At 49.8% G+C, this 15,192-nt stretch overlaps 1 protein-coding gene across 5 annotated transcripts in view; it reads right to left on the reverse strand.

The window, feature by feature from the left end:
• ralgapa2 (Ral GTPase activating protein catalytic subunit alpha 2) overlaps nt 1-15,192 on the reverse strand; it is an 87,140-nt gene that overhangs the window by 11,981 nt on the left and 59,967 nt on the right. For all 5 annotated transcript variants that reach the window (XM_067242519.1, XM_067242523.1, XM_067242518.1 and 2 more), the window contains one exon: nt 14,363-14,490. In XM_067242519.1, coding sequence (XP_067098620.1) covers nt 14,363-14,490 — 128 coding nt within the window. The remainder of the gene's footprint in view (nt 1-14,362; nt 14,491-15,192) is intronic.

A 15,192-nucleotide genomic window follows, 5' to 3' on the forward strand; every position in this document is an offset into this window, starting at 1 on the left:
TCAAAGCCAAGGTCAGGCAGCAGCAGCCCATGTTCAAGGTGAATGGAGGCCTCAGATGGCTCATCATTAGCAGGCTGCCCCGGCCCCGCCGGACCCTCCCCGCACCTCTCTCTGAGGGGACCGCTCCTCAAAATGCCCCCCCCCCCCCCCTTTCACCCCCAGTCCTGTCCAGAGGGACCCGTTCTGTGACCTGGAATACCACACGTAAAATAAACTGAAAAGTGTGTGCACAAATACACACGCACACACCGTCACTTTCCATTTCACACACAGACCCCACATACACTCCTTCCCTCTCAACGGGGTCTTATCTCAAACTCAGACCACCCCTACACCCCCCCTCCTCTCCAAACAGAGAGAGTGAGAAAGAGGGAGAGGAGCAGTCCTGCCGCCCACTCCCTTTGTGTCCACTAGCACCTCCCTGACAGCAGGCCTCACCCCACCACTGACCTCTGAACCTCACGCCGCATCGCTCAACCAAGACTGCCCAGACAGCCGCGAAGAGCACTGTGACAAGCATGCATGTCACTGGCCTGATGCCACAGACTTAGCCAAAACGGTGTGTTTCTAAGTGATACGTAAACACACACAAGGGACACACCCTCAAACCTAGCACAGAGGTTAACGTGCCATTCAGACCAGATGAACCTCACGGTCGGGGTTTCTGCAGTGCTCAATGAGACGCCAGCAGAGAGAGTATCTGGGACTTGGATGCCCCATCATGAGAGGACCCCCCCCTCTGACCATGACATGTGAGCATGACCTCCTCTGACCGTGACAAACAGAGGTCAAAGACCTCCAAGGGTTCCGTAGAGCTAGGACTCTGGATCGGCCAGGGACCCCTCATTGGGCATCGATCAAATATATATTTAAAGACGTCCGAGGCCTCAGGGTAGGGGACACTGGGGGGAGGGGGATGTGTGTGTGGGATGGGAGTCCTCAGGGTTGGGGACACTAGGAGGAGGGGGATGTGTGTGTGGGATGGGAGGCCAGGGGTGAAGGTCATGATCTTGAACAAAGCCTCAGGCCTCGGCCCCTCTCAAATGGGAAGGGTCTTTAGTCTGAGTGCAGGCATGTCCTCTCAGCTCTGAGGAGGCTTTTCTTTGGGTTACTGTGGTAACTTGGCTCATGGGATTCAACTTAACAAGCTGCTGCTAGCCGACTGCTTCCAGCCGTTGCGTACAGAGTCTATGAGCGTAGGGGCTCCCATCTTCTCACACACTGCAGTGTAGGTAACATGTATGCTTTATAGGGTAAGCCATTACGGCTCTCAATTCACGATGAGTCATCATGATATCCATGCAGTGAGAGGTCGCTCATTGGTCATAATGGATAATAAATTACGTCCAAATGCAGTATTCTGCTCAAATGACAGAGACATACCACCCACCACCAAAGAGCTAGAAGCCAAGGTTAATCCTGTTTTCAAAGGTCCTCCTGCTAAGAGGCCCTCTGGAAGTGGAGAAGGGGAGGGGGGCTTGGAAAGTGGTGGTGGAGGGGGCCCAGAGATGCTTGACCCCCTCTCTTGCCCACGTCTGCCCATTAACCTCTGCCAATCAGCTTGACCTTCCTGAGGAGGAGAGACTAGGAGTGGCCCGCCACAGTACCATTGACTCTCAGCAGTCACATAATTGGGCCGTTAAGGGGTGTGTGTGTGTGTGAAGGGGGAGAAGGTCCCGGGTGTTTGAATGGATGGGCAGGGGAGGGTGGGCAAGTGAAGTAGAAGCAGGAGTGTGGGAAGAGATTTGTGAAAGTCCAATTTCTTGTCCTCCCTTTTCCCATTGTACACAAATATACTTTACCTACATGAATGTTAGACGTGGAAGGTATGGTTTAGCAATGTGGGCCAGGGTCTGTGATCATGAGTCATTTTAATGCAGTCACAATCCCTGCACAAGATCCCTGCTTTGTGGTTAAGTTATCAGAGCGTCACAATGTCATCTCCTAGATGCAATGGTGTAGAAAAACTGAAGAGAGATCTGTCAAGGTGGAGTGGTGAAGCAGATGGAGAGAGCAGAGGGATGTGTAGAAAGAGGAGGAAGAAAGAAATGGGGAAACAGAAGGAGAACGGGGGGGAGAGAGAGTGCGGGACAGATACAGGGAAGATGAGGGAGAGAGGGAGGGCGAGAGGGGTAGAAGGAAATAAATAGAGAGAGTGAGGGACAGACAGAGGGAGGCAAGGAGAAGAGCAGATAGAGAGACAGAGAGAGAGAGACGGAGAGAGAGAGAGAGAGAGAGAGAGAGAGAGAGAGAGAGGGAGAGAGAGGGGGAGAGAGTAGAGGAGTGGAGCAGGTGTTGATTGAAGAGAAGCTGGGTGAGTGAGTACCTGTGGTACCTGTTGTCACAGCGCTGGCTGAGGTGAGAAGCTCGTCCCAGTGGAAGACCCCAGAGGTGTGAGGTGATTATGGGAAACAGGAGGGGAGAGGGAGAGAGAGAGGAACAGGAGGGGAGAGGGAGAGAGAGAGGAACAGGAGGGGAGAGGGAGAGAGAGGAACAGGAGGGGAGAGGGAGAGAGAGAGGAACAGGAGGGCAGAGGGAGAGAGAGAGGAACAGGAGGGGAGAGACAGGGAGAGGTGGAGCGAAAGAGATGACTTGGGCTTGACAACACGTGATCGAGTGAAAGGAAGAAACAACTAAGCGAGAGGGATAAAGTCCGAGAGGGAATGACAGATACTACCCAGAAGGGAGAGTGTGAATGTGTGTGTCTGTGTGTGCCCCGCCATCCCATTATGCATGGGCAGCTACTCAGACCCTGGTGTCTCATTAAACAGCTTTTTCCTGGAGAGTCAAGAGAGGAGGTGTGTGAGGGAAAGAAGGCAAGGCACTGAGTGCTAACAGTGTGTGTACATTGTAGCTTTTTTGTGCGTGTGTGTGCGCGTTAAGATGCTACAATGAATGGAGTGCTGTCTAATGTAATGGCCGGTTGAGAGAGCTTTAACAGGTAGCTTAATTAGCAGTGTTGCAAGAGTCCCAGACTCCCAGAAGAAGAGAGGGGAGGAGGTCACAGCGTATGCCCGGGCTAATGACACCTCCAGGGGGCTTCATCTCCCCCGGCGTCAGTTTCCAGGGCCCAGACCTCCACACCTCTCCACCGTCCGTCTCAGAGTCAAGACAAGGGGACAGGGAGTTATGGCAGTGACATCATTCCTAACCTGTGACATCATCAGTGCGAGCCAGCAACATCAACAGTTTTACCTCTGGTGTAAACCTGGCGAGGTGTCTGGTTGCAGGCACGGCTGGTTATTTATGGCAGGGATGGACCAAGCAGTCGCCCACTTCCTCAGGCATGCCACGCCCTCTGCGCCCCACTGTTCCCCCGTGACGCACGATAAATCGATTAGCACTTGATAACAAATCAAGGGGCCAGACAGTTAGTCTTCCGATATGCATATGGCCACCTGGAAAGCTATGCCATTCAACACAGTTAAAGTGACGAGGACGATCACAGTGTAGTGTGAATGAACGTTGCTCCGACAAAGGAGATTGGGTGTCATGAGAAGCATCATGTCATCACTCTTCAATCATCTTCCTCAGTCCTTACTTTTACCTTTTCTTATTTATTTTTTTCTTTCTTGACTTATCACTGTCTGGCTTCACTTTTAACCATCAGAAAACAGGATCTCTTTCATGATCTGCAGATTCTAACAAATCTACCATACTATCAGTAGGTTAGTTAACACAACAAGATAATTTCCTCTGAAAAGAGAACATGGTTGCTTGTGTATTCAGATGAGCTCTGTGTAACTAATCTCCTTTTCAAAGGGCCCTGGTCTCCATTGATGATGGCTAAAGGACTGGCCTTAGAAGTGAAGTACAATGGGCAGACCTGATTAATCAAATACAGACAGATTACAGGGCTGTGATGCATTAACGGAAAGTCATATAAAGATGATTCTGAAAGGGGAGATTAAGACGAGAGTTACAGTATTATGGGAATGTTGTGGGACAGTTGGAAATAATGAGACAATTAGGGCTGGATGTGGATGTTGAAGAATATCAAGACAGAAAATGACAGAGGAGAACAGAGGAGCCTAACCATGTGGGAACACACGCACACAAGCCTGTTCGCTCAAACACACACACGCGCACACGCACGCACACACACACACACACACTGTAACATGCTCTTAAGCCAACAGCAACAGCTGGATATACTGCGAGATGCCTTTCCATGGCTCACAGAGACCCCCAGACGGCTCGGTTTCCAAAGGTGCTCGATGAAGCCGTGCCATGCCAAACACTGGTTTAACCCTACGATAACACAAGCACTTTTCCAACCAGTGGTAATGAAATATTAACCATACAGACTGGGGCCTCTGCAATGTTAATGATGCTGGCGGCATGTGCGGGGGAATGGTTGTGATGCGTTAGCGCCACTCAGCCCGCGCCTGCTACTGGCGAGGCGCATTCAGGACGTGCTTCCATTCATCGCTGCATACTCCCGTTTCCGCTTTGCCCCCATGCTGTGAAAGGTTCATCGGGCAAATTGAGCCGTCTGGCCTCATACAAAACGGCAGGCATTTAGCGGGAATGCTAATGATTAGTGGCAGGGGCGGCGTGTGATCGCAGTTAACACGGAGGCGCAGAGAGGGGAAGGGTTAGTTACGGGGACAAGAGTGAATTCGGTTGCCCTCATTTTGGCATTACTGACATAATTTCAATCAATGCCATTGTGGTTGTATTGGGGTTGGGAGCTCTTTATCAAAAAGTGACACGTACACAGAGACAGACAATGCCGCTGGACAATTTTCTCTTCTCTCTGGATCGTTTCCACTGTGGGCAGACCATTAGAATAATAACAGGGCCGAGAGAAGCTTCAGGTTGGGGAGTCAAAGAAGTGCAAAACAAGAAAGACACCGACTGATGGAGGGAAGGCTCTCTGGAGTGGGAGTGCTCCAGTGGAAGCTCGCAGGTGGAAGCCAATGAACCTCAACTGTTGCTATATGGCTGTTCACCTGCCAGGAATGTTCTGGAATACATAGCAGCTTATGTTGAGGCACACCCAGGTCTGAAACCAATCCTCCCATTTCCTTCCCTCAGCCTTTTCTTTCATGTGTATACGTGTTTGTTCTGCCTTCTTACAGCCAGCATCCTCCTGGCCTAAAGCAACCTTTTATGTGTACCAGGCCGGAGATGAATGACGAGGAAGAGAAAGAGGGGGATGAAGAAGGCAGAACGAGAGGGAGGGGGGCCCAGACTCCAACCTGGATGGAATAATCAAAGAGCTGGATATATCCCCCCTCTTCAAGAGAGAAAATATACACAAGCAAAAAAATGTTTGAAAATAAAATGGACTTCTGTGTTGGCAACAGCTTTTCCCCTAATCCTTGCCCCCGGGCTACAGTGTGCAGTCAAGCGAGGCTATTACATGGCAACAATTAGGGGGTTCTAGGGCCCAACACCTGGTCCTTCTCTACTCCTCTGTGGCCCTTCAGTGGCAAGCAGGCAGCTGACTGTACTGTCTCATAGCCAGGTGGCCCTCCTTCAATGACATTACCCAGTCACTCAAGGGTTAATAGGAACACTGCCTTGGCGTATAGGAGCTCTGCATGCCCCCCTATTCAACAGGCTCCAAAAGTGTGAGTATGTGTGTGTACGCATGTGTGAGTGTGTGTTGGGGGGGGGCGGCATGCAGAGCTGTCTAGGGCCCCAAGTGAAGATCTTCAAGAGGGGGGTGGGGTAGTCTAGATGGTTCAAACTGTGGAGTACTGTAGGAGCAGCGACGCCAGGGCCTCTGGGAGTCCCGGCCCGCTCATGGCTACATGTCCCCGGCAGCCGCGGTCGGACGGATTATAATGGGACCTTTTCATGGCGGACAAAAACAGATGGGGGAGCGGGAAGTGCTATACATCCCAGCAGACGGTGACAATACTGGGGGAGGGGGGGTTTGGGAAGGGGGGGGGGGGGGGGGGGGGGCGGGGGAGTCAGCAGATACAAAAACAAGTGGATGTAGGAGGCTTTAGAATGGGCCGTGCTGGTCCAGGCTATATCTGGCTCCACAAAGCCCAGCATCTCCATCCCATATCCCCCATGGCTAGCAGATCTGAGAGTAAATAACTCTCATTAGAATCACAATGGCTATAGATTTGTACCCAAATCTGCCTGAATCTCATCAATAGTAATTAGCGGCTATACATAACTAATGAAGATGTGCCCAGCACGCAGCACCTACAGCTGAAGTGCTGGGCGCTTTTGTTTCTCAGTACAAAGCTGTGCTGTGAGTGTGAAGATCTGGCAAATACGGGATTTTTCCCATCAACGTTATGTACTGCGAAACCTGGGAGAGGAGCATGCGAACACCACGGTGTTATCTGATGTTGTTGTTGTCCCAAGCCTGGTATTTAGAGAAGAGGAGACAATGAAGTCTCAGCTAAGAGGGTTATGCATCCTGAGCTGCTTATGAAGCGATCTGTGGAAATACCTCAGGAGTTCTCACTAGTGCTAATACTGATAAAGCTCTCTCTTTGTCGCAAGCCTCAACCACAAAAGAACACACGCGTGCAGACACGCATACACACACTCCAAAACTCTAGCAAACACAGGAAGACCTGGTGCTAGTCCCAGTATGGCCTGCCACTTGTCAACGTACAGTCTCTGGGCATTACCACATCAAAGAGTGCTTTCCCTAAGAAGGGGCAAACAAAGCACGATGGACGACTTTAATGTTCTGTTTTTGTTACTGCTTTGTTTGCCGTTGCTTGTCTCTATGTAGGAAATAAATTCCATTTAGTGCAAAAATGGAAATGCTGCAGGACAAGGACATCCTCTAATGGAGAACAATGGACACAGGCAAGTGAAGGAGCAGGCGCTGCCTTTGAACTGTTTAAAGAGGCATTTATGTGCAACTTATAAATAATCAACTAATTCCTCTTTTTAGAATAACCAATTAAGTCTGTGACATTAAACACAACGTGGGCAGGCACACCGTCCCCCCCCCCCCCCCAAAAAGGAAAGAAAAAATACAATGTCTTTTTTAAATAAATAAATAAAACCTGCACAATTCAAGGCCAGGCCTAATTATGATAAAAGGGAATTGAAAAGCTAAAGTCCATTTATGGAACAAAAAAAAAGAAGAGAGAAAATGGAATAATGTCAACGAAGCCAGCAGTGTCTTCACAAAAGAGCCCCTAAACCCTGGGGCCACATCACAGAGTGAGAGATTCCAGGGGATGGTCATGACTGACATTTTGCTGACATTTCCCCCACAGAGGCGAACACGGATGCGTCTCAAGTCCGCCTCGGAAATATCTACGGATATGCCTGAACGTGACATGGTGCCTGGCTGGTTCCTGGTCTTGCAGAGGGGATACGACTCTGGCTGCTGAGCGTTGGCCGCGAACACCGAACGGGCCCTGGGAGATTGAATGGTAATCACTCGAGCCCAGATAATGGATGATTGAAAGCTCTCAGTGCGCCGCTGTCGGATTTCAATATCAGAGAGGCCCCTAGAATTGGGATCCTTATCTGGGCGGGCGTCAAACAAAGGCGAGCTGAGCGTGAAATATGGGCTCCAACACGGGCACACGACCATGTCGATGAGTGAGTCTGTGCACAAAGGAGGGGGGAGCTGTCTGGGGACAAAGACTGTCCGGTGCCTCCATGTAATGAGAGAGTTGGAAGGAAACAGGGGAAGGAAGGAAGGAGTGAGGGAGGAAGACTACAATTTAACTAGAGAAAGAGGGACAGAGGTTTCCAAAAATAGTTGGCAACACCTCCCAGAGCCCACTGACACGAATCCAAAGAGGAGAACCACATATTTGACACACATGCAGGCACTCACATGCTGACAAGTGTTTGTGTGTGCGCAGACAAACAAGTGTGTAGAAGCATGCTCACGCTCAGACAAAAACATTGAGGTTTTTTTGCACTTCTGCCAAGTGCGTAAAAAAAAAAAAAAAAAAAAAAAAAAAAAAAGATTCCCATTTATCCGCAGATTCCTAGTGCTGGCGGTTGCCAGAAAACCTCATTAACCCTCCCTCAAGAACCCAGAGACAAAAGAGGGGGAAACAAAACACAACTAATCAATGAGAATGCACCCATTGTGGGGAAAACAAGAACAGGCATCCATTTGGATAACCTGAGAGGGCTAACAGCTTTCCTTTAGTGCTGCACTGGCTGGCTAGGGGCGGAGAAAGAAAGTTCATTAATTAAACAAGGCTAGGGGAACAGATGGAATGGCTAGCTGGATGCTAATCACTTAGAGCAGACAGACCCAGAGTTTTACACCCTGGGTAGAGCCAGGCACACACACATCAATCACAATTAACATGGACTCTTAACAGCAACGCACTGCGAGAGTCTGAAGGATGGACAGCGAGGATGAGCTTGTATTAAAGAAGCTAGCCTCAACTCCAAAAAAACAATAAACAATCAAATGTACACACAAAAGGACAGCCTGGGCTATGGGGACAGTTACATTCACATACAGTACCAGACTTCTAAAATTAATAGAAACACTGAGAAAGTATTAACAACATATATATGTTATATATTCCTCTTGGGGTTAGGGTTCGTCACAAATAATAATCATAATCAAAGATTTAATGTAATTTTCTATGTATAAATATTGTGAACAAGTACAGGAAAATACCAAAGGATCTGACACTGTTGGTAACAAAGACAGCCTCTGGAGTTATTTGTAGGGCTTGGCTAGGGTTAAGTACCAAACGCCTCCACGGTCCACCCCTGACAGGTTGATAATGGTATGGACTGGGACTAGGTAATGCTACCTGACACCTCACACCTCCCCACTGGGGATGGGAAAGAAAGGGAGATCCCACGCAAAATAACTGGCATCCTGGCTGCCGCTCATTTCTTGGCCCCTCAAACGGACAGATGTCAGGCATGAAAGCGTAGCAGACGGAGAGAGAGGAGAGGTGGGGTGGAGTGGGGTCGGGGGGGGAGGGGGTTCAAGTTTAAGAATACTCGAAGCATGACATTCTTCCAGTAACATTATGCTGTGCTATGTCAGCAATACAAAAGGCAACAGTGTATGGGTTGGGTCTCATCAGTAATAGTGAACCGAACACGTACTGCTATATTGAAATTATAGTAAGAAACTACTGTACATTCAGAGTGCCAAGCTAGATAGTTTTAATAACACTGTCCTTATATCACTTAAAAGAGAATGACAGTGTTACACTGTTGGCTGTTATCACATGTAAAATTCAGCATATGGACAACATGTCCTTAATTCCCTAATTAGATTTAATTCAGTCTAGGGAGTTTTGCAGAAATATTAAATGCAGCAAAGCAGCAGCACGTCACATCTTTGAACACAAACAGACTGCAGCTAGATAACCCTCTGCGTTCCTCTTATCCCCCATCACTGGTGCTCCCACAAAAACACCAGTCCACAACTAACACCAACTGTGTATGTGTGACTGTTTGTGCGTGTGTGTGACTGTGTGTGTGTGTGTGTATGTACGTGTGACTGTGTGTGTGTGTGTGTGTGTGTACGTGTGACTGTGTGTGTGTGTCCCCTCCCAGGCGGGGCTGACTGTCATCAGGCCCTGGATCCCTGCTGTCGTCCGTCTGTTTCCACGCCTGCTCTACCTGTGTTTAAGAGCCCTCTCTCTCCCTCAGTCCTCGGCCCCTGGGCCCCCAGGGCTTTCCCTGTGTGGGTGCACCAGGGGGGATGCCTTTTGTTATAGGCCTGGGGTTTGGTAGGAGGGGGGAGGAGGATGAGGAGGAGAAGAGGGGGAAAGCCAGGCAGAAGAAGAAAAAAGAGAAATGCTATGAGTCATTCTGCATTAGCAGCAGGGGAGGGTGGGATGGGGGTGGAGAGGAGGCAAGGGGGAGAATACTTTTGCATGTTGTATGAAGCTAGACGCCATATGCCATCCGGAGGCCTGGGCCTGCCTGCCTCCTGAGTCAGGGCTACTGGGTTTGACAGGCCTGTGCTTGCCCCCCCCCCCCTTCTATTACCCCTCCTCTTCCTAGTAGCCCCCCCCCCCCCCCCCCCCCAACTAGACCCTAGTGGCTGAGCTGTCTGCAGCTCTGGGGGGCCAGTGTGGAAGTGTGTGTGTGTAAAGGAGTGGGTGTGTGTAGGAGGGTGGGTGGGTGTGTAAGGGAGAGACTCAGTGATCTGAACACATTGGACATTGTCGCAAGCCCCGGGAACAGCTGGTCAGCTGGAGAGAGGTGTGGGGGTGTGGGTAGGAGCGGGGGGGGTTGGGGTGTAGGGGTGGGAGCGGAGGTTAGAGAGAGAGGCAGTGCGCTACACTGATAATGGGATTAGGTTAAAACATTCAGCAGGGGAACTCAGGATCGCACCCCCCCCACCCTTCCTCTTTTCCACTGCATAAAGTGCACCCGACTACCCCCTGACAAGCCCCCCACCCACCCAGCCTGACCCCATCAACCCCACCCTGAACAGCACATCCAACTCCAGGGCGGGTACAGTGAGTCTACCCCTGCTGGATGATCTCTGGGTGCTAGAAACTAAGTTGGGCAGCGCCTTGGTGACCGAGGCACCTGAGACTCTCCACTAACAGGCTGATAAACAACGGAGACTGGCTGTTATGACCTCAAACTCCCCCAGAACCAACGAGACTCTCTCAAGGTACAGTCAACTCTGAGTCGTGTTTGGCTTCCAGGTTCACACTCCACTTCTCCCTGAGGGGCGGAGCCATTGGCAGGAAGTGGGCTAGTTATCCACACTCCAGTCCCCAGCCAATCAGAGTGCGGCAGGGCAGACTCCAGACTGTGCCCAGCCGAGCACTGCGTTCACATGGATTCAGCCCGCTGGGTATTACACATACACAAGACTCTTGACGAGGGTAGGCACAACAGCTGGCAAATTAGGCCCATCAGGACTGCTAAATAATGCATTTGTGACTAACACTAACATGGCAGTATCTATTCATAACGTACTCCCGCGCGCACACACACACGCACACATATTAGAGACATGCTTTCATCTCCACTTGGTAAATAATCTTTCTCTCAATGGGAGAAAAGCCCCCACCTTTGTTAGTCAACCAAGAGATGAACAAGGTTGAAATGCTTTGAGAAAGGAGTGTCAACTCTGCTTAATAACTATCGGCATAACAAAAGTTGATGTACCTTGTGAACAACGTAACAGTAGATTTCACAGGACTAACCCTATACAGCCTGTCTCATGAGCCTGACATGTTTCAACACAGGGAGGCACGACCCCAGTGTTTGGTGGAGGGGCACCATGAGAAGCTCTGTCTGGGGAGATGGCTCACCTCCTCCCCCTACACACTCCTCACAATGCCACCTAAAAGCCCGGCTCGCATGACCAGCCATGGGCAGGAACAGATTATGGCTATTGATCGCTGCCCGGAGATGGATGTGTGTCTGTGTGTGTGTCTGTGTGTGTCTGCGTGTGCATGTGTACCAGGGGAGAGGAGCGAGGGGCAGTGTGCACAAGCTATTGATTCTGACCGGTAGGGAAGCTGGGTTTCAGAATGAAGGTCAGCTTTCCTCCGTCTCACCTATTAGAGTCTTCAGCAGCCTAAACACACACACCTCCCAACACACCTTACCACCCTGTGTACAAAGAATGCCCTTACAAGGAGGGATGAAGAGCACATAAAACCATTGAAGTAGAGCTTGTTCAAGAGTAACATGTAGTGTCTGTTGGTGAAAAGACTCCAGCCATAAGGGGGAGGGGCAGGAGGACGCGTGGCAGCGGTGATGACCCACCAGAGGACCTCCTGCTTTTGCCACATCATCTTCCTGTACCGACGTTTTAGTCAGTACACAGCATGTCAATATATCAGTGTCACGCTTATCAGTAGGCCATAGTCGACACATTCAGGAAAAAGGAGGTTGGGAAAAAAACAACAACTACTGGTAGTGTAATAAGAAGTACAGTGTGTAGTGTAATAGAACACATTTTGTCAATTCCACTTTTCTGTCCAGCTTCTCTCAATAGGAAGAGACAGTCTGTTGGTCAGACAGCTGCCTTGTTTATGAGTTTAGTATCAATAATAAATGACACATTATGAAAGATTTCTCTATTGGGTGTGAGACAGCAGTGTCTCTTAAATACGGTGCCCCCCGGGCAAGAAAATGATATCGCTGCATTGTTGATTAAATAAGCATGTTGACCTGATGCACGAGTGAAGATAGCAGAACACAAACCCTTGGTTAGACTTGGATCAAAAACACCTGCGGCCAATGGGCACACACACATCAACACACACACACACACGTAAACATACTCACACATTCAACCACACCCTCGTACACCACTTCATTAACTCTGTCAGTAGGCTTTTTTATGTGTGTGTCAGTGTGTGTGTGTTTTTTTGCAGCCATGAGGCTGGTTGTGGTCATTTCTCAATATCAAATCCAATTAGCCCGAGTGAACCAGCGGCAGAGCGGCGGGCCAGCGCACGCCTCTCCAGTCCCGCGGTGGTGGGGTGGGAAGAGAGGGCCCCAGCGCCGCGCTCCCCTTTCATGTGGACGCACAGGGGTCATATGGCTTCTCTTTGAAGAAATATTCAACTAATTACCTTGGAGAGCGGCAGGGCTAGCGGGCAGCAGATTGCGGATTGCCGAGGCCATTGTGAAGGAGGGACGCTCTTGATGGGGATTTCATCTCTTGCACAAAAACAGCCATCTCCAGGAAGAGACGGGGTACGTTGTTGCGACTTTGTGCACACAAAAAAAGAAGGAAAAAAAAAGAACGAAGGAAAAATGACCCAAATTTTCTGAAGAAGACAGCGGGAAGGGAGGGTTAAGATGGAAAGGGGGAGAATGTGAAGCACCTGGCACAATACAACAGCCAGTCCTCTGACAACAGCAGAGGATTGAAGGATGGTATAGGGCGGTCAAATCTTGATGAATCATATCGTCACGGTATGCCTGTTATTCCCCTAGGGAATAGAACTACAATGACATTCTAGATTGCTTCATTCCAAACATTTTTTAATTTCAGGCTTTTTTGACGAACAAACGCTATTTTTGTTGTTGTTGTACAACGCAGTAGGTCTAATAAAAACAAGCCTCCGGATGTCTGTAAGAATTCCTTTGTTTCACTACAATCCCTCGTCCCCTAAAAAAGTCGTCCAGCCGTGGTAGACACGCAGCCCGTCCACAGACACCAGGCAGTGTTGGCAGTGGGCTTGGCTGGGACCATCCGTTTGTCTGCTCACTGTCCATCCAGACTTGGCTCTGAGGCTGCCTTGGCCAGCCAAGTCTCCATATCCCCATCTCAATCGTTATCTCCTCTCTGAGATCAGGCCTTAGTGTTGCTACTGCTGCTAAGGAATGCCAGGTTGGGGGGGGGGGGGGGTCTGAGCCCCACTGGCCTGGCCAGGGTCTGGTCCACCATGGCAGGGAGGAGACAGGGAGATGGGCCGGGGGAGGTTGGAGGGCTCCTCACTGGCAGTCCCCCCCCCCTTCACTGGGATAGTTGACTTGGCGTCGGGTAACAGACATCTGTCACTCTGCTGTGACTACTCTGCTGTGACTACTGTGCCCCTGGGACGCAGGCGGAGGCTGATACAGGGTAGATACAAGGGTGTGTGTGGGGGGGTGGCGTGTTGTGAATGTGCATACACACACGTGTACAAACATGCCTGCACACACAGAAAACACGAGAGCAAGCAGACAAGGCTTTGTTGTTAGCTGTTCGCATTATTACAAAACTGTCCTCTTCTCTCAGAACAGAAGCCCCAAAACACGACCCATTTGATTTAACAGGAGACGTTTCTATGGCAACCAGCGCACTGGCACGACGACCAGGGCCAGGCCACAGCGTACACCCTGTCCTGAGGAGCAGGGCATTGTGGGAGATCAGATTTCGCCCCCAGGGGCTGCTCAGAGATGTTGCCCCCCCCCCCCTCCTCCCCATCCTTCTCTCCCTCCTCCTGCCATTCACATGCTAATTCATCTCCATCAGTGATTACATTCCCTTTAAACCAACTGACAAGTACAGCTGGAGTCAGGCCCTTGCCGACACACGCTGCCACAGGGATTGGCCTGCATGTGTGTGCGTAGACAGTCCCATTTCTGCGGGCATTTGAAATGAAGAGATGCCACATCCGTTTTTGGCTCGATGATGTAATACTATTGCTATGCGCGTCACAGGTTACCCAACACCATGAGCGGTAATCACGCATGTCAATCAAAAGATCCTGTGTCATGCTCAGCCATGGGTATGCATGTGACTCCACCCATACATGCAAACTCCCACACACAAACACCAGCCTACCTGACGAATCCCTATGATATACATGGAAACGATATACAAACACAGACACACACCTACCCCATTACTTTCACGCAAACCTTCCTTTTGTGAGTGCCCACACTTTGACTCGGATTATTTACACACACCCACACCCAGCCAAGGTACAGTAGTGCGGAGCAGCAGAAAGGATACAAGCTCTGGTAGAGAGTCAGACGGGACTTAACAGCTCGGCTGGCGTTGATGCAGGTGGCCCGTGCCAGGCTGGGCAGCAGCGCTCCCGTCACGATGGCTCCATTGAACAGAGGACCGAAGAAAGGAACCTGAGAGAGCGACGAAAAAGGAGAAAGAAATGAAGAGAGGGGGGACAGCAGAGTATTCACTTGGCAAATAAAACTAATGTTAATGTGTGTGTTTTCTTTTTCCTTTAAAAGCATCCAAATAAGTAATATTGCCGTTGTGGTCTGTTTCCTATCTGCCAGGAGTAAAGCAACAAGGTTAAACGTTGTCAAATAAATCACATCTTACTTAGCATGACAAAAGCACACATCGATGTTAAGGCAACTAAGATCAGAATATTGATTGATACCAAAGAAAAGATCCCTGAACAAATACAATAGGAATTGTCTGCGTCGGAAGGCAGCAGTGTGTGTGGGAACACACGTCTGTTCATGTATCTGGGAAGCGCTCCTAAATCACTGTGGCTGAATGATCGTTGACCTGAAATTTGAAGACAGTGTGCCCTCCGAGACAGTTAGATAGAGAGAGCTCCTGCTGTTTCTCCACAGTCCAACTCATTATTCAAACGCACCCGGCACTCTAATAACCAGGACACAGTAAGTGCTGACAGCAAGCCCATTCAAAACAATTTATACTGAACATAAAAGATAAAGCCTAATTTCTTGGGGTCAGCTCAGGACAATGAACTTTTACAACACCCTTGTAGTAGCTAGTGTGTGATTTGTGTGTGTGTGTGTGTGAATTTGAGAGGTGTAGTGTTTGCTAGATGAAGGTTCAGATGCTGT

The sequence above is a fragment of the Osmerus mordax genome, chromosome 9 (genome assembly GCF_038355195.1).
Source record: "Osmerus mordax isolate fOsmMor3 chromosome 9, fOsmMor3.pri, whole genome shotgun sequence".
Lineage (NCBI taxonomy): Eukaryota > Metazoa > Chordata > Actinopteri > Osmeriformes > Osmeridae > Osmerus > Osmerus mordax.